At 51.5% G+C, this 25364-nt stretch overlaps 1 protein-coding gene across 2 annotated transcripts; it reads right to left on the bottom strand.

The window, feature by feature from the left end:
• Positions 1-3873: 3873 nt before the first annotated feature.
• On the bottom strand, positions 3874-24324 carry Syndig1l (synapse differentiation inducing 1 like). 2 transcript variants are annotated; one of them, XM_023566114.2, is made up of 5 exons: positions 24172-24313; positions 12981-13131; positions 6636-7106; positions 5801-5941; positions 3874-5663 (listed from the first exon to the last, which is right to left on the bottom strand). In XM_023566114.2, exons 3-5 carry the CDS (start codon positions 7047-7049, stop codon positions 5505-5507), a joined length of 714 nt encoding a protein of 237 aa, XP_023421882.1. In that variant the 5' UTR covers positions 7050-7106; positions 12981-13131; positions 24172-24313; the 3' UTR covers positions 3874-5504. The 2 variants fall into 2 exon arrangements, with proteins under 2 accessions (XP_023421882.1, XP_013010644.1); XM_013155190.3 differs by lacking the exon at positions 12981-13131 and having other exon boundaries at positions 24172-24324.
• Between the last annotated feature and the right edge of the window lie 1040 nt (positions 24325-25364).

The following is a 25364-nucleotide window of genomic DNA, read 5'->3' as shown; positions in this document are numbered from 1 at the left end:
AATGGCCAGAAGTCGGCTTCAGAAGAGACACAGGCAGTGGTAAGGGGGGAACCACAGCAGGCTCCGGGAGGCCTTGCTGTCGTGCACCTGGCTGTCGGCTCCTGCCTGCCCCAGGCTCCGTGTCTGGGGCAGGAGCACCTGCCTCCGTGATTGAGCGAGCCTGTGAGAAGGTCCTTTGTGTTCCTGTCTCCTGCTGGCCCTGCTCCCTGTGGCTGCTGATTCCTTTGTCCCTTTCCAGGCTGTGTCTGGTTTTGTGTGCGTGTATGTGGGTGTGCCATGGCCTTTGGGAGTTTCTGTCATTTCCTCATGGAGCTGGAGTTGGCTTTGAAGCCTGCCTGGCGCCTGGTGCCTGGCTCTTCAGCAGGAGAGCAGTGAAGGCCAGCGGAGGGCGAGGTTGATGTGTTCGGGAGGGCAGGCAGTGGCACGGGCACCTTTTATTTTTGTGCTGAACATCTGAGTCTTCCCAGGGAGACTCATTCTGCACAGAGCTGTGCCTCTCCCTGCCACACATCGGATGTGAGAGCCCCTGGGAGGGTTCAGGGCAGAGGCAGCAAGATTGTCAGCCGCCTGCCCCACCCGAGTCACGCCACCAAAAATAGAAGGGCCAGTGTCAGCCCCAGGGACTGGCAGGGAAGCCTTTGAAGAAGAGTGGCCAGGAAGGGAAGGCAGGGAAGTAGGGCTGTTAATATGCACGGGGCGGCAGGTGGCACTTGTCACTGGTTTTTCTGTGTCTCCGCAGCAGGCACACTGGGCAGTCGTCGCTAACCTAGTCTTGCTGAGAACCTGCTGTGTGGCCTGAGCAGCTCACTGCCCACTCTGGGCCTTGGTGGGCTCTTCTTTAATGGGAGAGATGGTGGCCGGATGAGCTCCAGGTGCCTTCACAGTGCAGCATTCCAGGGTCCCCACCTTAGGGCTTGGCCATGTCCGCAGCCCCGCACCTCATCCCCACCCTGCCCTGAGAGGAGCTTGGGTCTGGCTGTGCCCAGGATTTGTGCTGTGTCTCTGGAAGGCTGCAGGGGGTACAGGGCACATAGGAGATGGTACAAAGACATCCATGTCCGTGTGTGTGTGTGTGTGTGTGTGTGTGTGTGTGTGTGTGTGTATCTGTCTGTCTGTAGGGGGCAGGGTGACATTGAAGATGTTTAACAATCAGAGCTGCCCAGGTGTGGACTGATGCATTTGGGGAGGGGCTGCTGTGTCACCTGCTAACCCTTTCACCCCAGGCTGGTGCCTGGTGTCCTGGAGAGAGATGAAGGGAGCAGAAAGGGAGACATTTGGAGGGGTTGGGGCAGGACAGAGCCTATTTATTAACTAGCATGGAAGTGTGTCACCGCTGTGACAACCTGTGTAGCTGCGCTGTGACCTGCTGTCCATCAGCGGAGGGAGGGAATGAAGGAGGCTAGAGGGGTGCAGGTGCAGGTTCCTTCATTTCTGCTGATAGAAGAGTTCATCAGAGTGGGCAGGTCAGGTGTCACTCTCTGGCCCTGGCCCTGGGGCTAAGGCACCACAAAAGAGGCTCCCCCCATTCCGTATGGCACCCCAGACCCTATCCTACCCAGGGCAGGAGCTTGCCCAGCAGCTGCCAACCACAGGCCAGGGTTGATCCTTCTGTGGCCACCTTCCTAAGCTCTCTTCCCTCCCTAGCACAGGGTACAGCTTGGCACCCCCTCCCTGACTAAGTCCCTCATCTCCTTGGTAAGGTTTTCCACCTGATTCCTCCTAGTCCGTGGAAGAGAAATTGAGGTGAGGTTTGGAGGTGGGGGCTGTGAGAGCAAGTGCAATTTAAAGACAACTGGCTGGGGAGACCTCGCATGCTTGGTGCAGGGCCTTTGCTCTGTCAGCTGCCCCGACTTCCCTGTGCAGCAATTTTAGTTTCTATTTTAAACAGTTTGGGTTGGTTGCTTCCCTGCCTTCCTGCTGGGTGTTTAGAGTGAAGAAAATAATTGGTAATATTTGCACAGATGCACTGGTACTGCAGCCATCACGGGCACCTTTACCCAGGGGACCCTCCCTGCCCCCAGTCTCCCCTTGCCAGCCTCAGAACCAGCCAGAAGGGGAGGAAATAAAACCCTCCAGCCTCCCAAGAGCCTCAGGCAGGAGACACAGGCAGAGCTGGGAAGCAAGAGGCCTAAAGTGCCCCAGGCATGCCAGAGGCAGGCCTCATCCAGAAGGGGAAGTGTCAACCCCCCCACCCCTGTGAGCACTGCAAGGACAGGCCCAGGAAGGAGGGAGAAGTCCCCAGGCTTTTTGCTGATTCCATTTTTTCCTGTGGAGCCTGAATTTGCAGCTGAGGGTAGGTATAGGGGTGAAAGGGGCTGGGCAGGACTAGAGCTGAAAATAGTAAATCAAGCTGGTTAGGTGGCAAATACCTTAGTCTCAGCTACTCAGGAGGCTGAGTCAGGAGGATCACTTAGGCCCAAGAATTTGAAACCAGCTTGAGCAATCTAGTAAGGGCCCATCTCAAAGCAAAACCCAAACAAAACCAAAGTCATTTAGCTTCTCTTCCTCTCCCTAAGCCTGGAACAGCACACTGGAGGAAGGAGGGGCTAATAGGCTGGGCTGGGGGGACAACCTGAGTCCCCAAGCATGTCCTGCACGAGGGGCCCTGTAGCCCAGTGCCCATTCCGGTGCCTGGAGCCAGCCTGGTGACAGGATGGACAGGGCTGGGTGATAATTTTCAACCTCCCCCTCCTTCACCCCTTCCCCATGAAGCTGTGGGCTGTGCCTGTGCATGAAGGTGTGCATGGTCCATGTATACACTGCACTGATACGTGTGCCTGTGAACGTGCAAGTGTGTGCTTGGCTGTGGGTCCCCAGAAGCCAACTGTGAGACAAGGACTCAGTTGCAGGGAGGTTACCAGAGAGTGGTCCTCAGGAATGGAGAAGACCACAGAAGACCAGAGAGAGCAGGCTGCCATGTAGACTGCTGCTGTGGGCGCCAGCGTTCATTCCCACTGGGGACCCCTGGAACCGGTGTGGACTGCAACTAGTCTTCTCCCACCCAAGGTCCGAGACATGGAGGCTTTTATGCACTGACTCCTGTCAGTAGTTGGCTGAAAGCCAACTGGAAACCCCTCCAGATGCTGCAGGTCCCACAGCAGCCTTCAGGGTAGGGTCCTTTAGGGGCCATCTTGGCTAAAGAAAGCCACCCCACCCATAGTCACACCCCCTTTTTGGATGATCCACATCCAATGACAGATCCTTCACCCCACCTTGGGTCAAGCCTGAAGGGCATCCTGGTTGGCTCGACTGTCCTTTAAGTCTGCATCACGGCCTCTGCCAGACCTGCCCAGTCCCTTTTACAAATGCATGCTGTGTGCTCATCTCTGTTCAGAGGCCCTAACCCGTGCAGTGTGTGTGTGTGCGCGCGCGCGTGTGTACGTGTACGTGTACGAGTGTGCGTGTCTGTACATGTGGATGTGAAAAGTTGTATCTTGCAAGTGTGTGCCCAAGGGCTGTATACCTTTCCAAGGCCTCCAAAACCCAATGACCCTGAGGCCAGTTAGCTCTGGTCTAATACAAAGATACTGGGGCTTAAGTCACCCTGGCTCACAGCCTTTCCTCCCTGACCTCCAAGGCTGCTGGCCTAGGAGGGAGTTTTTCCCTCAGACACACATCCTGCTTGGTCCTGCTTAAAGTCAAGTGCAAGCCATCAGCCTGCATCCAGCTTGGCTCTAAGCTGCAGAGCTCTGAGGCGGCATGGGCTCTGGACACTCACCCTTCTGAGGTCCATTTGCAAGCCTGTCTTCAGAGGCTGCTGCGGTCAGGGGAGGCAGACCCGTGACAGAGCTGTGTCCTGAGGAACAGCCTCCAGAATGGGAGGCAAGCAAAGGTGGGCAGGCAAGGACAGCAAGAGGCTCTGAGGGCACCAGATGTTACAGAAAAGTTTATTATCAGGATACATAAATACAACAAGGGGGCATTAAAAGTGCCAGTGATGCGGGAAGTGGAGGATTGGGCAATGCTGGAGGTGGGGGAGGGCATGGGCGAGGCATGGCCTGTGGGGAGCCATAGCCCTCTCTGGGTGGGGTATGGGAATGACCAGGTGCCCCAATCATGCACAATGGGGTCCTGTGCATGGGCCCCGACATGCTTGCCTTCCCAACTGCTGCCTGTCTGATGTCCCTACAGTTCTGCCTGTTGGCTTGAGGCTGTGGAGCAGCGAGCAGACCTGAGTGGAGGAGCTCCAGGGCTGGTGCCACCACCAATTCCCAAGCATTCAGGATCGAAAACTACTGGTCTTTGAGACATAGGCTCGACCTTCTTCCTTTCCGTGGAGCCCTCAGAAATGGTTACAGTTTTGCCCCATCCTGTTGCTCCAGGCAGAATCCCAACAGCTTGGAATGCCCGCTGGGAGGCCTGATGCTCTGCACACCAACAGATGAGGTTGTGTGGAAACCAATCCCCTAGGTGGATTTTACTCGTTCTTCTAGGCTCAATGGGGGGATACCTCCTCTAGGAGGCAGCCCATGCTGCCTGTATCCCTCCCCTCATTTAAACTCACTCCTCACAGGGATCTGTTCACTGCCTTTCCCACAGGCCTGGACCTAGGGCCCTGCGCCTGTTCAGTGGCTGGGAGACACCTAGCATGCTCAGTCTCCTGGGTCGGGGGCACCAGTTTAGAGCTCCTAGGAGGAGCCCAGAAAGGATGTGAGGGCAGGGGACAGTGGCAGAGTGAGGAGGCCCATGCAGCCCAGCAGTATTTCAGGGCCCTCCAGCCTCCGTCATCCTCTCTACCCTTTATTCCTACCAGGGGAGCTCCAGGAGCCTGCCCTCCTAGATGCAGAGGGTTTTTTTGTTTTGTTTTGTTTTTGTACCGGGGGTCGAACTCATGACTGCGTGCTTGCCAGGCAGGCGCTTACACCGCTGAGCTAAATCCCCAGCCTGGGTGCAGAGTTTACATTCAGAGACTTCTCTTCTCCAGCCAGGATCTACCCACCTGCAGGGAGATGAGTAGCCCCTAGAATCATGAGGAATGGGGGTGCCTGTGTCTCTACTTATTGCCTTCCCAACTGGCTGGATTTGGGCACCTTGTGCGTTAGGAGCAGAGAGTAGAGTTGAGCCATTCAGGCTGTGCCCAGGTGAAGACCCCTGTGGGTGAAAGGGCTGGGGCAAGTCCCCTGTTCCTGGCGCCCCTCTCTTTCCCTGGAACTTCCTGTTCTTTCTCTGTTGAGAGAGTGAATAGTGGGCTGCCGACAGGGCAGGTGGGAGTTCCTGTGAGGAATGGGCTGAACAGGCTGGATTAGGCCCTGTGGGGTGACCTGGTGGGCAACCCTATCTCTCCTGCTTCTCCTCTGTAGCCTGGGCTGAGAGTGGTGCCCGTGGTCTGTGCTAGTGAGAAGAAAGGAAGGCTGAGCTCTGCAGGCTGCAGACGGGGAACCCCCATCCCAACAAACCTCTCCTGTGGGTTTTTTCCGAGGCCCAGAACTCTCCGTGGAGTCCTGAGCCCGCCTGGTTCCTCATGTAGGCAAGAGGAATCAAGATGCAGGCCCTACTGGTGACTGCTAGCCATGGCCATTCTGGGACATGTAAGCTGCTAGAGCCACTACCACGGCCACGTAGAGACCAGCCCCCACGGCGATGGAGAGCGTGGCCAGGAAGAGGGCCCTGCGGGAGGTGGTGTTGGCCAGGCGGAAGTCCCCTTTGGAGATGGCTTTGCTGGTCTATGGAGAGAGTCACACTATTAAAGAGAGCAGCACCACAGCCAGCAAGACAGCCCAGCCCACCACGCCCCTGGCCCCATTCTACAGTTCGGGAGCCAAGCCCTCCGGTGCAGTTAGGTGACCCCAAGTGCGCTTACCCCCTGGGAGAAGTAGAAGGCAGCGATGCCCAGTGGCCAGAAGCAGCAGAGCATGGAGAAGAGGGTGAGTCCTAGGTGGTCCCTGGGGGGCAGCGTGAGGAAGTTGTCTTCACTTTCACTTTCTGTGGATGTCCCATCGCTCTGCAAAACAGTGCAGTTTGGAAGCCAGGCCCTAGGTCACCCTAGCAGGATGACTCCTGTCACAATGGCAGGAATTTTAAAAAGGTGAAACTCATACCCAGGAGGCATTGATGTGGGACAATGGATAGTGTCCTCTGCTGTGGGTGGTAGTGTAGGTTGGTCTCACCACTTTCTACCAAAAGCCTTTACAATGATTGGATGATTCTGCCTTTAGACTTTATCCCCAGGGAAGAATGCGAGTCTTTGTATCCGGAGAAGTTCATCACAGGACAGCAGTTGTGAAAGATTAGAACCACTCTCAAAGCCTAGTGGCCAGGAGACTGAGTTCATAAATGATAGGAAAAGCCCACAATGGAAGAGTGTGTAATTTTAAAAATCACCTTGTAGAAAATATTGTTTCATGAGCAGTATTGAAATATCAGGTTACAAAATATGTCCAGCAAGATCTTTTTGAGAGACAAGAACCCAATAGATTAATAAAAAAGGACTTAGATGATTATCCATCAAAATAATAATGCTATGTTTGAGGTTGCTATTTATCAGTTGGACTGAAAGTCAACCCAAGCTAGTGTTTCTCAAAGTATGGGCTGCACTGGTGGCAAAAAGGTGCCTGGACCTCAACCCAGGCCTGTTCAATCCTAGTGTCTGGTGAGGGCCTCTGGAAATGGGCCTTTTGAGTCTCACACGTGCTTACCTCCTCCTCCTGGTCATCCTCCTGGTCCTGCAGCTCCTCTTGAACACCATAGGACACAGTCTGGATGGTGACATCCTCCTCAGCTTGGCTAGGTTCTGTGCGCTGCTCTGTGGGTCCTGCCAGGGGCTCCCTGGCCTCCATGAAACTGGTCTCACAGCTGCCTGCCCTGGGCTCCCTGACCTTGTCCCTCCCCAGTAGGCAGCTGGGCCGGTACCAGGCTTCCACGGCCAGCTGCAGGGACCCTGGGTCCAGGAGCTGGTGGGCGTGAGCAGGGCCAGCACCACCCAGGAGGTAGGAGTACAGTTTCTCCTGGCAGGACCAGCTGGGTGGGGCCTCGGGGTAGGAGTAGGGACCATGGAGGGGGCCAGGCCCCCTGGGCAGCAGTGGGTTCTGTAGTTCACTCAAGCTCTCCATGGTTCTGGGTACAGCTGCTGAGTGGAACCTGGTCCAGCAGAGCAATTCTCACAGAACCTGTTGAGAGAGCAACACAGACAGACTGAGGCTGGGACACCAGGTCAGAAGCAGAAGGGGCCGAGAGCCCTATAATCCTAGCATTCATGATCTCGAGAGGCTGGGGCAGGAGGATCACCATGGAGGCCAGTCTGAGTTACATAGTAAGGTCAAGGTCAGCGTGAACTACATAGTGACACCCTGCGCCCCCAAAAAAGAGAGAGAAGAAGAAGGAGAAGAAGAAGAAGAAGGAAGAAAGAAGAGAAGAAGGAGGAGGAGGAGGAGAAGAAGAAGAGGAAGAAGAAGAAGAAAAGAGAGGGAGGAGGGGAAGGGGAGAGGGAAGAGAAGGAGGAGGAGGAAGGCCGGATGTTCAGCTCAGCAGTGTAAGTGCCTGCTTGGCAAACATGAAGTTGTGAGTTGGATCCCTGGCACAAAAAAAAAAAAAAAAAAAAAAAAAAATGATGAAGAAGAAAAAGCTAAGAATGCAGGCTCTGCAGTGTGACTTGGCTCAAACTCTGCTTTACCATTTGCCAATCTCGGGGCCTTGAGCTGGCTGCTTCTTAGAACACAGTTTCTTTGTCGGTGAGGTGGGGGTAGTGGTTCTACTCACGTCTGAGGGTGGTTTACTCATTTATCCACTCAACACATCTATGTTGAGCCTCAGTTCTGGGAAACTAGCAATCAGAAAGGTGAGAAGCAGGGGAGAGGGAGAAGGATGCTCTCTTGTCTTCATGGAGCTTACAGCTGAGTGCAGAAGATAATTTTTTTTTGCAAGGATTACATGTTTAGTAACAGTAAATCAGCAGAGAGGAAAAATGCATAGCCTCCAAAGCAATTAAAGAAATGCATTTTTTCAAATGAGAAATACTTCTATGAGTGTATTAAGACAAATCAATAAAAGTGACAAAACACCATGCAGGAATGATTATAGGAAATTATATTAAATGATTATAGGAATGATTATAGGAAAACTCATATGTTTATACAGCATGATGGTGGAAGACTTTTGGGACCCCATCTGGTAAAAGATGACAGGAAGTTTTCTGGGGTGCGCATGTTCATCACTGGCATCTGGACATCTGGACACTGGTTTTCCATTCCCTGTCCCCCACTGTTATCCTGGCCTGGGCTCCCTGGCCTCCAGTGCTGCAGACCCCCTCTCCCTGTGCCTGAGTTCAGGCACACTGGCCCTCTTTGTTCTGCTCTAGTGATCTCCCCCGAGCCAGTGATCTGTTCTCCAAGTGTTCTCCTCAGGATCACGCCAGATCCTCCTCTTGTTCAGGCTCCTGTTCCTCCTATCAGAGATGCCAAGTCCTCCAGGCTGGAGCCAGTTGGGAGGCATCGTCAAAGGTCCGTACCCAGTGTCCAAGCAATGGCAATCTTCCTTTCCTTGGCCAGAGCCTGTGCAGCAAAACCCAGCAGCAGAGACTCAGACTGCTGGGGAGGCACCCAAGGACCAAAGACAGCCAACAGGTGACATGTGCCTGAGCTCGGGGGAACCAAGGCCAGCAGCCCAGATACTAGGAAGGGCGTGGACTTGGGAGGCAGACTCAAGCCCAATATTCAGACCATTGAGTCCTGAGGCCGTGCTCTTGAAGGGAATGTGAAATGCTAGTCTCTTCCTCTCTTTCCTTTTTGTTCCCTGGCTACTGTAAGGTGAGCAGCTGACTGACTACAGTGCATGCTCTCCACAGGCACACCTCCTGTGTAGAGCAATAGGACCAACAGATTATGAACTGAACGCTTGGAAACTGTGAGTTGAATAAACCTTTCTTCTTTATGTATGGATCATCTCAGGAATTTTGTTACAGTAACAGAAAACTAACACCTATGGGGACTACCTTTATGCAGATGAAAGAATGTATGCAAAGGTGCTGGGATTGGACTAAGGTTGGTAGGGATGAGAGTTTGGAAGAAGGCTAGTGTGGCTCAGGGACCAGCGGGAGGCATACGATGGAGTAGGGGGTCAAACTGTGCAGTCCTGCGGAGGTCTAAAGGGGTTTCAGGGATCTCATCAGGGTGATAGGAGATTTGCATCCTGAAGCTTCTCTATGGCTTTGTGTGCAAAGTGAATTGGAGAGGGCTGGGCTGTGAATGCATGAGGAGTTTTGCTATGGCTTCAAGTAGCTGAGGTAACTGTGGCTCGATGATAGTGGAGATGAAGGAAAGGTGGCAGGCCTTGGTGGCTGGGAGGATCTAATGGGACCTTGCTTAGCTTGGCACGTGATCCAAGCTCATAGCTGACAGTTCCTGCCAGGGGAAGATGTTATTCCCCAGGTTCAGTCTCATGGAGGTGCACTGTAGGCTAATCTCGCTAGAGCAAAGCATGACCTCAGGAAGTTCCTGCAGATCTCAGGGCTTCTGTGTGCTGAGGTCTGGCCCTGCACATCCCAGCCAGAGCACAGGCACATGGAAGGGACAGACTGTAGACACACTGGAGGGCTGCTTGCCTCCCGTCCATCGGGCAACCTGAGCACCTACTGTGCACTGGGGAGGCTGGCTGAAGAGAAGAAGCAGCCCTTGAGCAAACCCACACCTCTGAGGTATAGAAGGCGGGCGTGGGGTGTAGAGGGAGGGCAGGCCATATGTCCCCTGGGATCTCCACGCTCCCCATCCCAGACTCCTCATGAGGCTGGACGGTGATGGGCACTGACTTGCCCTGGATTTCTAGTCTGAAGACTGAATCCCAAGATCCTGGTGCCATGGTGAATCTGCTTGCCCTTCCGAGTCTCCTCATCTGTAAGACACAGGTGATAGTCCCCGCCACACCACCAGCTTGTCTGGAGGGAACAGTGAGATAGCTGAGCTGTGTGCTGTGGCTGGGAAGCAGGAGAGGCTGCAGCCCTGCAGAATTTGTCTTTTCCCCCAGGCCATTTCTGGCCTTGAAGCAGGGACCCTGATAATGATAGAGGGAAAGAAATGGGGACAGATGTCTGCTCCCAGGTCAGAGTATTCTGTCCCCTCTTCCCCGTAACACCTATCAAGAAGCCAGAGGCAAAACCTGGGAAAGGAATGTTCCTATTTCTGCCCCAAGAGACATGACTGGATTCTAGGAAGCTGGAACCTGAGAGGCCTGAGGACAGAGTGTGGCTCCGGCCATAAGGCTGAGGTGGCAGGACAGAGGGCAGTGAAGGCAGGAGGGGGCCCAGGAGGACTGGAGCGGGAGCACTGATGGCCTGTCCCCAGGGGCAGCCTCCCCTGCTGCCTGTGTCATGGCAAAGGTGTAAGAAAAGGCTGCCCTGGGCTCTGGGCTCTGAATCCCTGCCGATGGAGGAGCTGTCTCACAGCGGAGTGCCGAGACATGTTTGACACAGACTCACAGAGGGGTACCAAAAAGGAGACGTGGCCCAAGGGCCCAATACCTTATGCAGAAGGCACAGATGGTGCTGGGGATGCTGGGAATGTCATGTGCCCGAGGGCCCTGCTGGTGGGTTAATCTGTTGCGAGTCCTACGCAGCTGTCACTCAGCTGGGACAGAAACCACACCCCACTCCTACCACCCTACAGTGACAGAGCACACAGGCTTGGGTGAGGTGTGCAGGTTCAGCTCCAACTACGACCCCTGAGCACCAAAGCGCATGGAGCTCTTGGACTCTGCTTGAGTGCAGAAGGTTTCTTGCAGGTGAGGGGCTGGGAGTGTCCAAAGCAGAGGCCTCATGAATTGGGCTTGTGCTGGGCTCCTCCGGGCAGATTCCCACCAACCTGGTGTCTTCTGACCCTCGCAGACACCCTCAGCCCTGTCCTGCTGTCCCTTTTCCAAGCAGATGTGACTCTCAGGTGTGGAGTGAAGTGCACATGACCACACAGCCCCTGGGTTTGGGAGTCAGGTACTCTGGGGCTCCATTCCTCATCCACCTCCTATTGGCCTGTTGACCTGGCCCCTCCTGGTCTCTCCCATGAGTGTGGAGGAAATGGCCACCACTGTCAATTGTGGCACTAACAGTCCATGATTCCATGCCCTGTGGAGCTCCATGATTCCCAGTCCCCTCTCAAGAGGCAGAGAGATATGAGCATCCAGCGCCAAGAAAGCCGCTGTCACTGCTCCCTACCATCACCCTTTGGGCCGGATGAGGGTGGCAAGAGAAAAGGTGAGGTGTCTGGTTTCCAGCTGGGCAGCACAGCCATGTAGTCATCTCCCGGCTTCCCAGCTCCCGTCCTAGCCCTGCCCCTTCCCTGCCCCTGGCCCATCTCACCACCCTCTGGGAGTCTAGAACATGGCTCCCAGAAGCCCCTCAGCCTTTCCTCCAGCTGGTCTTGAGGTATGTCCTCCGTGCCTAGAGCCTCTGGGTCCTTCGCCAAAGCACTGCTCTGTGACCATCCTTGTGGGCTGAGATGTGCGGAACCTTTGGGTGGGGTGGATAGCCTCAGGTCTTAGTTGATGAATGCCTCTAACTGCTGTCCTACACTCTGCTCACAGGAGGCCTCCTGCCTGATGCCTCTGAAGCGGTGGAGAGTTAACTGGAGCCCATAGGGCTATTTGCAGGGCACGTCCAAAGTGGGCAAGGGCTGCTGCATCCCCGTTCACCTCCTGCTCCTGCCAGGTTCTCCTGGTCACTCAGCCAAGATGGGCCTTTCCTGGAGTACAGCCTAAGCGCTCTGAGTGCAGTGCCAGCACTTCATGCAGGAAGGCACAGGATTGGCACAGTGGAAAAACAAGAGACTGCCACCCCTGGAAACAGGTTAAATAGATGATGGTGACAATGCAGTGGTATAAGGCCTTCGCCCAGGTTTATACAGAGTAAGGACATGAGATATGCTCTTGCAGGCTCATGAGAAGGAAGAAAAGAAAACCATTTGGGCCTGCAGTCACCACTCCACCAGGATGTCAACAGTGATTAGCTGCAGGGATGGAGCACAGGTGCTTTTCATTTTCTCCTTTACACCCTGGTTTTTTACTTTTTTAAAAATAATGAGAATGTACTACTTTTATACCAGAAAAAAATTAAGTGCATAGATTTCTTCTGAGCCAAATTATCTAAAAGTAGTTTAAAGCTTCCCCAGGCTCCAGGTTCCTCATGGGCTTGGTGGCTGGTGGCTGAGCACAGTATTAAAGCCTACCTACACACACACACACACACACACACACACACACACACACACACACACCCCTTCACTTTCACAAAGTAACTCAAGTTAGTGACTGCAGCACCCTTTCACAGCCCAGCCCAACCCCTAGGTTCTATATAGCTGTGTGTCCCCATGACCAAGCCTCACCCTCTAACAGGACCACTCTAGAGTTCATGGCCTGATCTCGGAGACCCAGCTGCAGGTGCTGGCCAGAGGAGGGGGCAGTAGGTCTCTAGGAGCAGCCTTCTCCACCCTTGCTCTGGTCAGGCCTTTCAGCCTGTTTCTTGGGGCTGCATTTCTCTGTCCTCTGAAGAGGTAGACAGCATTAAAAACAGCAATTCTCACTGCCACCCCTGCTGCCTGGTTTCACATGGCCTGTGTGAGCCTGCCACACTCGTGCCATCGCTGGAGTACCTGTGGGTAAGCACAACATGCATGGATATGCTCTGCTCTAGAGGAAAGACACGAGGAGGTCTGGAATTCTGAAGGTAAAGAAATTTTTCCGGATTTTGCAGTTGAGGCTGTGGTCAGGGCCCTGCAAGGGGAGAGGGAGAGAAGCAGCTCTGTGCAGCCACTGCCCCTGCCTGGCTCGGTTCCTTCTGGGCTGAGAACTCAGCTGGGCCCTCAAGCTTTAAGGGTTTCCACTGCCTGACAAGGGTGGGAACTGTCCTGGGATCCCCTGGAGTCCAATTATAGCCCCTGGCTGGGTGTAGTTTCACTGTGGAATGCTTGCTTCCTTATCTAGAAAATGTCTGGGAGAGTCCATTGTTAACAATGCAGCTCAATAGTCCCCAGGATTCTTCTGGGAGCAGAAGAACAATAACTTACACTTTTTGAGCTTTTACCACGTGCCAGGGACCGAACTGTTCCAACTGCTCATTTGACTCCATAATTCTAGTGGGAACAGAACAATAGGACTGGGGCTTCCTCTTCCAGCTGCAACCGACCAACTTGTATCACACCAGACTGCCGGCGGAGGCTGGGGAAAATATGAAGGCACGAAAGACTCATGAGAAAGCAACAGCTTGGGGGTCAAAATGGCAAGATTTCCGAGGAAAGAGAGAGACAGAGATGTGAGCTGGACTTCTGGAGCCCCTGATTCCCCGGGGCTGCCCTGCCTGGGGAATTAGGTTGGGGGCGGGGCTGTAATTTGAGTTCAGGGCCTGATAAAGTCGAGGCCCCAATAAACACCTTGGGGATTCAACTGAGACCTCTCTAGGGCTATACCCTAGAAATAGGAACAAACTGGAAAGGAAGGACTAAACCCAAGCTTACAATCAGCTACCCTTACCTGAGGGCAACAGTGATTTTGAGGGCAAAACGGCTCTCAAATTTGAGTGGGGATTAACATCTCCTGTAGGAGTTGTTACACACGGATTGTTGGATTCCATATCTTTTATGATTCTAGGGTAAGGCCTGAGAATTTGCTTTAAAAAAAAACAAAAACCAGGATCTTGCTTATATAATTTAGGTTAGCCTTGAACTCCTTTATATAGCTCAGCTGGACCTCCAACTCACAGCAATCCTCCTGCCTCAGCTTCCTGAGTGCTGAGATTGCAGGCATGCAGCACCACTCCCGGCCGAAGTTCTATTTTCTAAGAACGTTTCAAGTGATCTTGATGCCTCCCGTCTAGAAACCATTCATTGAGAACCACAGATCTGATAGCCAATGAAAGAAGAGTAAAAGAATGCGTAACCAGAAGTTAGTAGATCTGAATATGAAATGCTAAAACTACATGATTGATCAAAAAGGAAGAAAGAACAGATAGAAAAAAAACCAGGTGAGGCAAAGAGGAATAAGGTGTTAGACTTATACCCAGCCATATTGGAAATCACACTGAGTACAAAGAGAATAAAACTGCCCACAAACAGATAAAGATAGCCTGTCAGTGGTTTAACCCATTTATAAGAAACTCTAGGAGAGGAACATACTACAGAAAGCAAACAGGTGGTGGCTAAGGACCCAGAGACAGAGGGAGGACATTGACTAAAAAGGGGCTGGAGGACTCCTGGGGTGACAGAACTGGTCCATGGCTTGATTAGTGCAGTGGTTTTGTGACTACATGTATGCCACAAAGTATACTCAGTCATACCTTTGAAATGAATGAATTTATCATGTGGATATTGTATCTCAAAGCATTTGAAATTTAATTTTTACATAAATTTATGTAAAATGTTTATATAATTTTTACAATAATAAATAAATTTTAAAAGGACTGCATTTAAAAAAAAAACCCAATTAAGTACTACATAAAGGAGATGGTTAACAATGGACTCTCCCAGACATTTTCTAGAAATAAGGTACCTGAAATATAAAATCACAAAAGGGGAAAAAATTACAAAAGTCAAAGGACGGGATGATGGTAATACCCTTCCAAGTACAAGAATCAAAGAATGGAACGATAATAACACCCCACACTTACTAAGTTCCTGCTGTGATCCAGGCACTATTGCAAATGCTATGTATTATCTCATTGAACCCACACGGTAGCTTGAAGAAGTCTAGGCCACCAGCACCTCCATTTTACAGATAGAGACACTGAGGCATAATAGGTTCATAAGAGCCCAGAGAAACCAGCTGCAGAGTGCAGAGCCAGACATGAACTCCAGAAGTCCTCAGAGTCACTCCATGTATCCCAGTGCCCAAGAGTCAGCCACATTTCCAGCATGTGTGCTTTGTCCTTTGACACCATGGTAAGTGGTTCAAATTCGTTATCTCACTGGGCCGTCTTTCACACAGGGGACCCTGGGCTCTGAGAGCTGCTAGGTTTCCTGTAGGTCTTGACCCAAGTCCCACTGACCAGGGTGCATGGTAAATGCATTTAACTGCTCAACAGCGATGCTGCACTGGCAGAACCAACGCCCTGCAAGTGAAGCAAATGGGCTGTGGATACAGCTTGAAGCTCTCTGGGATGTGCCTCAAGGCCGAGGTCCGGAGGTCTGTTTTGTGCATTACTGCATGACAGCATCTCAGGTGCTTGGAGGACAGTCCACAAGCAGTGTGAGGTGTGGCCACGAGTCAGGTCATCTCAGGACGAGACCTTATCAGAGCCCTCTAAACTCCCGTGTTTCCCCTAAGTCAGCAGCTCCATGTACTTTCTCTCAAAACACTACAACACTAATAAGCTTATTATTATGTTTTATGGTTCTCAGAGCTGAACCTGATCCTTTCACTGGGCTACATCCCCAGGCCTTTAGATTTTATTTTTTATTTTGAGACATAGCCTCTCTAAATTTCCCAGGCTGGATTCAAACTTGCAATCCTCCTGCCTCAGCCTCCTAAAGTGCTGGGATGACAGGCCTGTGCCAAGACGCCTAACCAACACACCTATTATTACTTCCCAGTTTTCAGATGAAAAAACTGAAGTTCAGATGAACTGAGCCACTTGCCCAGGGTTATGCAGGGACAGAAGCTACATTTGAACTCGAGTTTGCCTCAGTTTGAAGCCCGGCCTCTCATTCACCACCCCGGTCACCGTGCATCTGTGCGCAGAAGGTGCTGGACCATGTTAGGGCTGAGTGTCAGGAGCTGGTCTCAAATGGATTAAAACCAGGGCGGTCCTCAGTGAAGAGAACCCGAAATGGGAGCTTTAAGGAAAGATTAAGAGATTTGAGGTTGGTTTGGCTGCCCCGGGTGGCTGCCTAGGTAATCTTTGAAGGCCAGGATTCAAGTCAATAGGAGCCACTGTGAGGTGCTGAACTATCACCCACTACTGCTCAGTGCAACCAGACAGATTGCTTTTCAACTGAAAGATAAAAGCCTGAACTTCCTAGTAGACCACAAGATTAAGTGGAAATGATTTAAATCCAGGGAAAAGGTGAGATCTTTACAAATAGGTGCTAGACCGTCTTCCAGGAAGATGATACACTGCTGCTCTGCAAACTGAGAAGGCTGTGACCACAGGAGCCGTTTGTAGGGCCGGATTTGAGGATGACTGGCCTATAAGCAAGAGGACCACCAAGCCAGCTCAGAGCCAGCAGCTGCAGCTTGCTGTCGGATGACAGCAAAGGGAGAAGAAGCCCGGGGTGGGAATGGGGGTGAGGTGGGCAGAGTCAGGGAAAATGGAAACTTAGCTGTCTTTGTTTCAGTCGCCTCCTCAGCAAACCTAACACAATTGATTATCCTTTCTCTCTCTCAGTCTCCAGCAGCTCCTAACTCCTCTTCTTTGCTGCCAGCACTTAATACATTGTCTTTTCTCTCACTTAACTGAAATCGTCATGGAGATTGTCAAACCTGACTGCAGGGACGTGGCCACTGCTCTTGAGGAGAGGTGGGCGCCCACGTCCCTCGGTTCTAGTCTGAGAGGGCTGGGAACTCTCCCACTGCAGAGCACAGCCAAAGTGATGCTGTGTGATTTCTGAGGCCCGGTTGTGAGAGGCCAAGTACCTTGCACCTTGATCACTGGTGCACTGAGCTGTCCTGCAGAGGGCTGGGTGATGCTGAGGTCACCATGCCAGGGAGGCTGTGAGCAGGCAGAGGCACCAGTCAGTGGAACCCACTAAGCCCAGCCTCCTACCCATCTTTAAGATGCCAGACATGTGAGTAAAGCCATCCTGAACCATCCAAACTGGCCCATCTGTCACCAGGTGAGCTCTGTCAGCGCCACATTGGCAGGATCACACAGCTAGCCACTGGGGCACCCCGACCCCTCAAAGTCATGAGGTGTGATAAAATGTATGTGGGTAAAGCTGGCAGGTTTTGGGGTATCCCAGGCAGCAGAAGATAACGGGAATGTCCTTTGCCGGTGCCTTGTCCCTCTCAGCTCCCCCCGCCTCTCTCCTTCACTTCACAGTCATGTTTCTTGGAAGCATCTCTCAGAGCCACTCATAGCACTCAGCAGAAAGGCCACTTCCTCAGGGAGATGCCTCTCCATCCTTAGGCTAGGTTTCAGTGCCCTGGTGATCTGCTCTCCTGGCTCCACGATCTTCCTCTCCAAGTGCTTATCACAGCCTCTATTTATATAGGTGTGATCGTTGATTAGTGTTTTTCTCCCCACCAGACTGTGAGCTCAGGAGGGAGGAGGACGGTGTGCGTCTGCACCCCCTCACCGGGTGCATCCATGGTAGGCAGCCAATAAACAGCTGGCCTCATAAACAGGTGAGTGAGTTGCTGAGTGGGGAGCGAGCAATGGGGTCCTGAGGCTTTCCAGGATCCGAGGGATGGAGGCACGCAAAGGTTTCCCGGGTGCTTACTTCAGGCTAGCTCTTGGGGTGCAAAATTAGACAAGAAGTAGGGGCAGGAAATACAGCCAAGGAAATTCAGTTTCCACAGAATGGAGGGCACTGTGCCGGCAGCTGCCAGAGCGTGAGGGACCCCTAGCCTGGGGTGGTGGCGGACGGTGGGAACTGGGAAGAGGCTCCTCTAGGCAGACAGCATAAAAATGAGTGCAGAAGGTAGAATAGGAGTCATCAGTTAGGTGAGATAATGAGAGAGGGGCATTTCCAGAGAAGGAAATGCCACAAACAAAGGCCTGGGTTGTTGGTGGGGGGAAGCCGGGGTGGTTTGGTTCTGAGAGGAGGAGGCGAGTGAGGTGGGAAGGCCTGTGCCAGGCAGAGGGGCTTTGCTCCGGGAGCAGCAGGGAGCCAGAGATTGTGGTAGTGGGGAAGTAACATGGTCCTGTCTGAGATTTGGACAGAGCGCTCTGGCTGGCAGCAGTAGATAGAAAGGACGGCATGAGAGGGGTGAGAAGGAGGTGAGGGGTCCCGCTATGAGACTACTGGGGTTTTAGCATTCTTCACAATTGCTAAGAAATGGAACTAGCTTGGTTGCCCATCAACAGTGGATGGATAAAAAAAATATTGTATGCCAGTACTTGGAAAGCTGAGGCAGTAGGATCATTGCAAATTTTGAGTTCAAGGCCAGCCTGAACTGCATAGCAAGACTCTGGCTCAAAAAAAAAAAAAAAAAAATTGTATTATACACAATGGAATATTATTCAGCCATAAAAAGAACAAAATACTATCACTTTCAGCAAAACGGACAGAACACCAGGGCATTAAGTGAAATAATCAGATGCAGAAAGACAAATGTCACACATTCTCTTATGTATGTGGAAAGCTAAAAACCAAATTGACCTGAATGTAGAATAGTGATTCTGAGAGCCTGGGAGATACTGGAGGGGAGGGTGGGTAAAGGGGGTTAGGGTAATGTGTGCTAGAGCAGTTAGGTGGAGGGAATAAGCTCTGGTGTTCCGCAGAGCAGCAGAGTGACCATCGTTCACAGTAACCTGCTCCAAGATGCTGGTTCTCTATGATGAATGTGATCATTAGGTATATCTAAAATGTACCAATAAAATCTGATTAAAAAATAACCTGTTACATATTTTACAAGAGAGGAGCTCAAGGGCTCCAAACATGAAATAATAAGGAGAAGGAAATGCTGACTACCCCGATTTGATTAGGGCACATTTTATGTATGTACTGAAATATCACAGTGAATCCCATTAATATTTACAATCAAGCAAAGAGAGAGAGAGAGAGACAGAGACATAGAGAGGCAGAGAGCAGAGACAGAGACAGAGCTAGAGAGCTAGAGAAATTACTGTAGAAGTGTAAGAAGAGGACGTGAACCTGAACAGCTCTGTGGCAGAACGGCTGGAGAGGAAGAGTGTTAGCCGAGGAGTACATAGAAGGCTAAATGATCAGGAGTTTGTGGTTAACTAATAGCAAGAGAGGAGTCAAGAATGAGTCCCAGGGCTGGGGATATAGCTCAGTGGCCCAGCGCCTGCCTGGCAAGTGCAAGGTCCTGAGTTCAATTCCTGGTACCAAACAAACAAACAAACAAACAAGAATGAGTTGAGTCCCAAATTTCTGGCTTTGTCAGCCAAATACAAGGTGATGTGATGAACTGAGACAGAAAGACTAGGGAGAGCCTGCTCATTCTAGAACACAAAACCATCTCTTTTCCTTTGTAAAAAGAGTATCAGTGGGCCAGAAATACTGAGGAATTTCTGAGCGCTAAAGAACAGGTGAAGAAATTAGTGTAAAGAAATTTGCAACCCCAAAACCTAGAGGTAAGGACAATTCCCTTCAAAGAAGGGACCTGTTGAGGAAATAAACTTACCTGACTCCAGAGGAGCTCCATACTAGCTGCCTATTTTAGTTAACACCTTTTTTCTCTCGTAAAAATGAATGGACAAAAAGAATAATGAAAAACAACTATAGGAAAATAAAAGTGAAGAATTTAATAAACAAAGAGAATGATTTGCTCAATGAGATTCTAAAATTCTTCAAGTTACAGCAAAGATCTTTAATTTTTAAAAATGTATATTCTTGGAGAGGTACTAGAAGATTACATCTATAAAACAAGAACAGGTTGCTATGAAAAAGGAGCAATCCACAAACATAAAAGTTTTTGAAAATAATTGCTTAACTTTTCAAAAATTCAATGGAGATGTTGAATAATGGAATAGACAGAGGGCTTGCACTGAGCTATATCTCCAGTGCTGCTGGTTTTTTGTTTGTTTATTTATTTATTTTTTGAGACAATGTCTCACCATATAGGTCAGGCTGGCCTTCAACTCATTATATAGCCCAAAGTGGCCTCAAACTCAAAGTGATCCTCCTGCATCAGCTTCTGAGTGTTGGGATTACACACATGTACCACCACTCTGGCATCTAGTCCTTCTCTTTGTTTATTTTTTGACACAGAGTCTTGCTAAGCTGTCCAGAATGACTTTGACTTTCCATCCTTTGCCTCAGTTCCCTTAGTAGTTTAGGTTACAGGTGGGCACCACTATAGCCAGGTAATGAATCATCTTTTTTTTTGTCTTTTTCGTTTTTTTATCGGTACCAGGGATCGAACTCACGACTGCCTGCTTGCAAGGCAGGATGTTATGCCGCTGAGCTAAATCCCCAGCCCCAATGAGTCATCTTTTAATGTAAAAAAAGTTAGTGGAATTCCAAAAAGGAGAACAAAAATACATAGAACACTTGAAAAAAAGACACAGAACATATGAAGGCATAGAAGAGGGGAACAGGAGGTCCAACATCCATCAGGATTTTCAGAAAGACACAACAGAGACTGGAGGAGAAAAATAATAATTTAAGAAGCTTCACATTGTATAGCATAAATATATATAATTATTATTTGTCAATTAAAATTAAGTTAAAAATAGTTAAAGAAGCAGAAGCAGTTAGTATTTCATGAGCTTCAAAAAAGAATATTTAGACTGAGAGAGCTCAGCAAGTCCCAAGCTGGAGAAATGAGCTCATACATGAAGAAGCAGGGTGAGGAGAAGTGGATGAGTTTGCTTTGAAAGTGCCTTTGGGGGAGCAAGAGAGAAATTCTGCCTGGCATTTGAATGTATGAAACTGGAACCCTGCATAATGCTCAGAGCTGGAGAGGGGCTTGAAAATCATTGCAGGACCTTTGAAGAGGGAAGAAGAGAGCCACGGAGGGGACTAGAAAGGAGAGGGCAGGGGAGGGACCCAGAAGGATGCATAAAGCAGATGGAACCGGTCTGCACTGCCATGGAGCTGTCTCAGCTGTCTTCAAGGGAGAATCAAACTACCCTCTTCTCCATTCTCTGCTGTTGTGGAGTCCCGTGGGCCAGACTGGCTTTTCCCTCAAGGCATCATCCACCTGCCTGGGGAATGGGATTTTGGCTGACAAGGGTGAAAATTGCTGGGAGGACAGGGATGGTGGCTGCACTCCTCAGATTAGTCCATTTTCAGGTGGAAATCAAATCTTTGTTCTTGCTGAAACAACCTGTCTCTCAACTGGAGCAGCTCATTCTGAACTACTTAGAAGCAAACAGTGCGTCTAATGGTAGGAGATGACACACCTAATGGTGAGGTAGAGCAGTGGGTTGTTCAGTTTGCTTGGGGAGAGGGGAGTGAGGATGGCAGTTATGGGGGGCAGTGAAAAAGAGAGTAAGAGAGGCTGTGGAGAAAAGAGGACTTGATACAAAGGGCAGGGATGAGATCCAGCCCTTACTGTCCCTCAGCTTGAGCCTGCCCCAAATAGAACGCCACCTGAACCTGGGAGAGGAGAGGAGGAGGACTGGAGAATGCAGAAGGCTTTGAGAACTGGGTGTTTCTTCTCCCCCAAGTGAAGACTCTGTCTTCTGTGTCTTTCTCCCTGGAGTGGTACTTGGGAGCTAGGAGTCCCTCTAAGACCCAGAGATGAACTGGTTTTTGGACTTGAAAATAATTAATAATGTCCACATCTCCAGATATTCTCTGCCTCTGATATTTTGAGTGTCTTACAGGGGAAGAGATATGCTTGTGTGTGTTTCAATATTTCAAATACTCTCTTACACATACACACACTTATGTTCTCTCTCTCTCTCTCTCTCTCTTTCTCTCTCTCTCTCTCTCTCTCTCACACACACACACACACACACACACACACACTCACACAATTTCTTAATGACCATGTTGCATTTGTTCTTCCCTGTCCTGAGCTTCCCTGCCTCTTGACCTAAATAAGCAAGAATACTTCCTCTTTTCTTTAGGGTCTTTCAGAGGGGCCTGAGTAGGAACTGCAGAAAGGGAGAGGGTAGAAAGGGAACTTCCAATGAGTGGTAGTTTCTCCTGGTTGGGAGAAGAGCCTGATGGGATCTGCCTGGGTGAGCAGGATGCCCTGAACCCTGAAAATTTGGGGGTGCAGTAGACATCCAAAGAGCTGTAGATAGAGTGTATTGTTCTCAGCCCAGCAGCAGGCCAGCTGCTCCATAGACCAGTTCAGCAGGAAATAAAACCCCATCTACGCTGGCTGCTGCCATGCCCTCACTGTGTTGTGAGGTTAGTGACTGTCCATTAACTCCTGAGAGCTGATTCAACAGCTGGGAACCAGAAAGCGCTGACATGGGGAAGGGGGGCTGGTCCCCCACCCTGGCTGGGGACTTACAGAGTAAGTCAGGGAGGTCACTGGCATGGCTTACTCAGCTCTGCCCGAGTACCAATTAGCTAAGGTTTTTCTGAGCAGTGGCCAGGCCTGCCACAGTTGAGAGAAATTACTGCCAGAGGAACTCATTTTTTTTTTTTTTTAAATAAAAAGAGAAACCTCTCTACAGGGATGGATCTTTCCTGACTGTCCTTCCAGTCTCCATGAGGTAGACACCAGGGTCCCTGGGAAGAGATGACCAAGGATAGAGTCCCTGGCCAGTGGCTACTCACAAGGTTTATTGGTGGCAGAGATTGATTCCTGGCTTCTTGGTTTGAAGGCAGGGATCCTATCAGCTCAGCTACTCTATACGTGTGTGACTTTCTCAGGAAAAATGGAAGAGAGGATTCCTAAGAAAATACCAGTGACATAAATGACTTTTCTTGGTTCCTATTGTTCCTTTCCACTCCATTCATAAAATACAGCTCATCACTGAAAGGCTACTAACTTACTCTTCCAGCCAGGTGAAGTCCTGAACTCCCAGAGAACTGGGTTCAGGACAACCTCAGAGAGCCCCACAGAACCTCAGTGACTGGAATCTTAACACTCATCTGGTCCAATTCTTTTCTTTTACAGATGAGAAGACTGAAGCCTGCAGAAGGGAAGCGGCCTGCCTGAAGCAGCCAGAGGCAGATCCAGGGACAGAACACTGGGCTCCTGATTTCCAGTCAAATGCTTTTATTTTGATACATTTTCACATTTCATAGCCTTATTTTACACCCAATTACTGAGTCCTTACTATCTTCCAGGTGCTATGGGGGAAGGGTGTGGAGGGAAGCAAAGAGATGAAAACAACACAATCCTGCCTTCAAGGAGCTATTTCCCTAGATCTATAATTCTTGGGGGGTGAGTCAGACACTCACTCTATATTATCTTCTATAGGTGATGATGGAGGAGGAGAAGGGGGAGAGGAAACTCTTTTATCTGCTCAAGAATTAGAATTTAAGCTTCACTGATTTTAGGAGCTCAGGGAAGCCAAGGACAAAGCGAGCCTTGGATGAAGGGAGAGGGTAGGGATGACAGTGACGGGGTCACTGCCAGCAGGCCTTGGCTAGGGGATGAGAACAGGGATGCGGCCACACTGGTATGGAGACACAGTTGGCAGGCCTGGACCTCTGATCAGGTGCACTGCTTCTTTGAGTCCCTGTGCAGTTCCCTGAGGTGAGAAGAACCTCAGAGTTTGCATCCCCAAGTTGAGTGAGGGTTAGAGAGGCTGGGTCATGGGCCCAGCCAGGGACTCTAGTCTACAGCTCTTTCTGTCACTAGAAAGGGTGGGGAAGGTGCGTTGGGTCGGAGGGTAGGGATGAAGGACTGTAAAGCAATGGCTGTCCACAGTGATAAGCCACGTCTTCTTCTACATAGTTTTATTTTGATCGCTATATTCTGCCACTCACAGAACTCTGCTTTGAAGAACTGGAAGCACTTTGCAGCCCTGAATGAGCTCATTCAACAAACTCTTGCCAGAAAGCAAGAGAACTCCAAATGGAGGCTCAGTCTAGGGTCATCCGCATTCTAGCACAGAATAAAAGGCAGGACTCAAGTTTCCCCTTCTTTGTCCTCATGAACCAAGGACACACGATGCAAAACTGGCCTCCTTCCATGGGAGTCAAGAGGGCCACAGGAAAAAACTGGTTCTTCTGACAGCTCCCTTCCTCCCCTGGAAATGGGTTTATCAGTTCTGAGAGGATGGGCCCTTTTGTTGGCCCAACGGCCACTGGTGGGGCAGAGAGATGTCAGAGGAGCGGGTGATCACAGCCACTTCAGCCACCCTGGTGACCAGGCTTGAGGAGAGGGGAGCTTAGTGAAGCCCGCTCGGATTCTGCTAATGCCGCAGAACCTTGGTGAGGACTAGGGTCCCAGGGAGTCTGGGAGACTCTCATCCGTGTTCCTGCAACCAGTGGGCAGGCTGTCCCAGGGCTGCCCGAGGTTGGCTTCCAGGCCTGGTGGTGTGAGGTCAGGGTGCCCGGGTGACTGTCACGGATCTGGTCCCCCAGGCCCCTCCTAGTGTCCCCAGACTTCGTGGTGAGTGAGGAAGAGCACAAGGGGCGGCCGGCCAGGAGTCAGAGTCCCGTCCCCGAAGGGGCTCCCGGTCCCCTCCCGGCTCTGCGCGCCCCCCGGACGGCCCCTTACCTGTCCCGCCGCGGACGGTCCCGCCTCCTCCGCGGGGCTCGGGGACCGGCATGGGCGGCCGCGCTGGCGCTCCCCGAGGGCTGCTGGCTGCCGGCCCCGCGTCCCCGCCGCCGCCGCCGCCGTTCAGCACCGCGGACAGCGCCCGCCGGCCGCCCGCCGGCCGCCCCGCCCCGCGCGGTCCCCGGAGCCCCGCATCCCGGCTGGGCCCCGGCTGGCCCGCGCGGCCCGCGCCGACCTGGGGAGCAGCAGAGGGGCGCGCGTGCCCTCCCGCCGCCGCCGCCGCCTCCCTCCGCCTCCGAGCTCCGAGCTCCGTGCTCCCTGCCACGCTCCGAGCCGGCCCCCGGGCACCCCGGACCGGCTCCGGGAGGGCGGGGCGGCGGGCGGGGCGGGAGCGGCGGGCCCGGAGGGGGCAGCGCAGGAGCGGGGTGCGCGGCGGGGCTCTCCGCCGGAGCCGGCCCTCGCCTCAGCCCCTCTCCTGCCTGCCTCCGCGCATCCCCCAAGAGATGGGCGGCCCTTAGGCTTCTGGAAGCGCGCTGGAGCTCCTGGCTCCTAAACCCTGAGTTATCATATTGATCTGCCCCAGAAAAAGCGAAACAAACAGGAAGTATTTATTGAGTGTCTACTATGTACGATAACACCGTGCCAGGTTATCTTATAAATCAACACGATCTCATTTAATTTTCTACACAACTCTAGGAGGCAGCCCCCCACCATCTTTTTTTTTTTCTTTTTTTAACAGATGAGGATTCTCAGCTCATGGAGATTAAATCTCTGATTTGGGGATAACAGTACTGTGCTGGAAAGTATGCAGGCTTTAAAGGCCATGGGCCCAAATTCGAGGGCAGTGTCCCATTTACTTACTTAAGCAAGTTATCTAACCTTCTAAAATCTTGGGCTTCTCCTAGGCAAAATAGGGGAACAGTATCCATCTATGAGGGGTCATATGAGGACACGATAGACACTAGTACCCAACAGGCCCGAGTGGGGTGACTCACTGGCTCACTTCTCACAGTGGGAGACTGGAAATCTGACCGCGGGTCTTCCTGGGCTGCCCTGTCTCCCACACTGCTCCTCTTTCTCTCCACTCCTCCCCCACCCTCATTTTCCTTTGTGGTTGGCAGGGGAATCCCCATCTGAAGTGCTGCTGAAGCTACTCTCTCCACCCCCACAAGGCAGGATCCGGATGCAGGAGG

Source organism: Cavia porcellus, unplaced genomic scaffold (genome assembly GCF_034190915.1).
Source record: "Cavia porcellus strain 051 isolate PalLab524CR breed Dunkin Hartley unplaced genomic scaffold, mCavPor4.1 scaffold_31, whole genome shotgun sequence".
In the NCBI taxonomy this organism is placed as follows: domain Eukaryota; kingdom Metazoa; phylum Chordata; class Mammalia; order Rodentia; family Caviidae; genus Cavia; species Cavia porcellus.
Note: the sequence above shows the minus strand (reverse complement) of the source record. Positions and strands in the feature narration are given on the sequence as shown.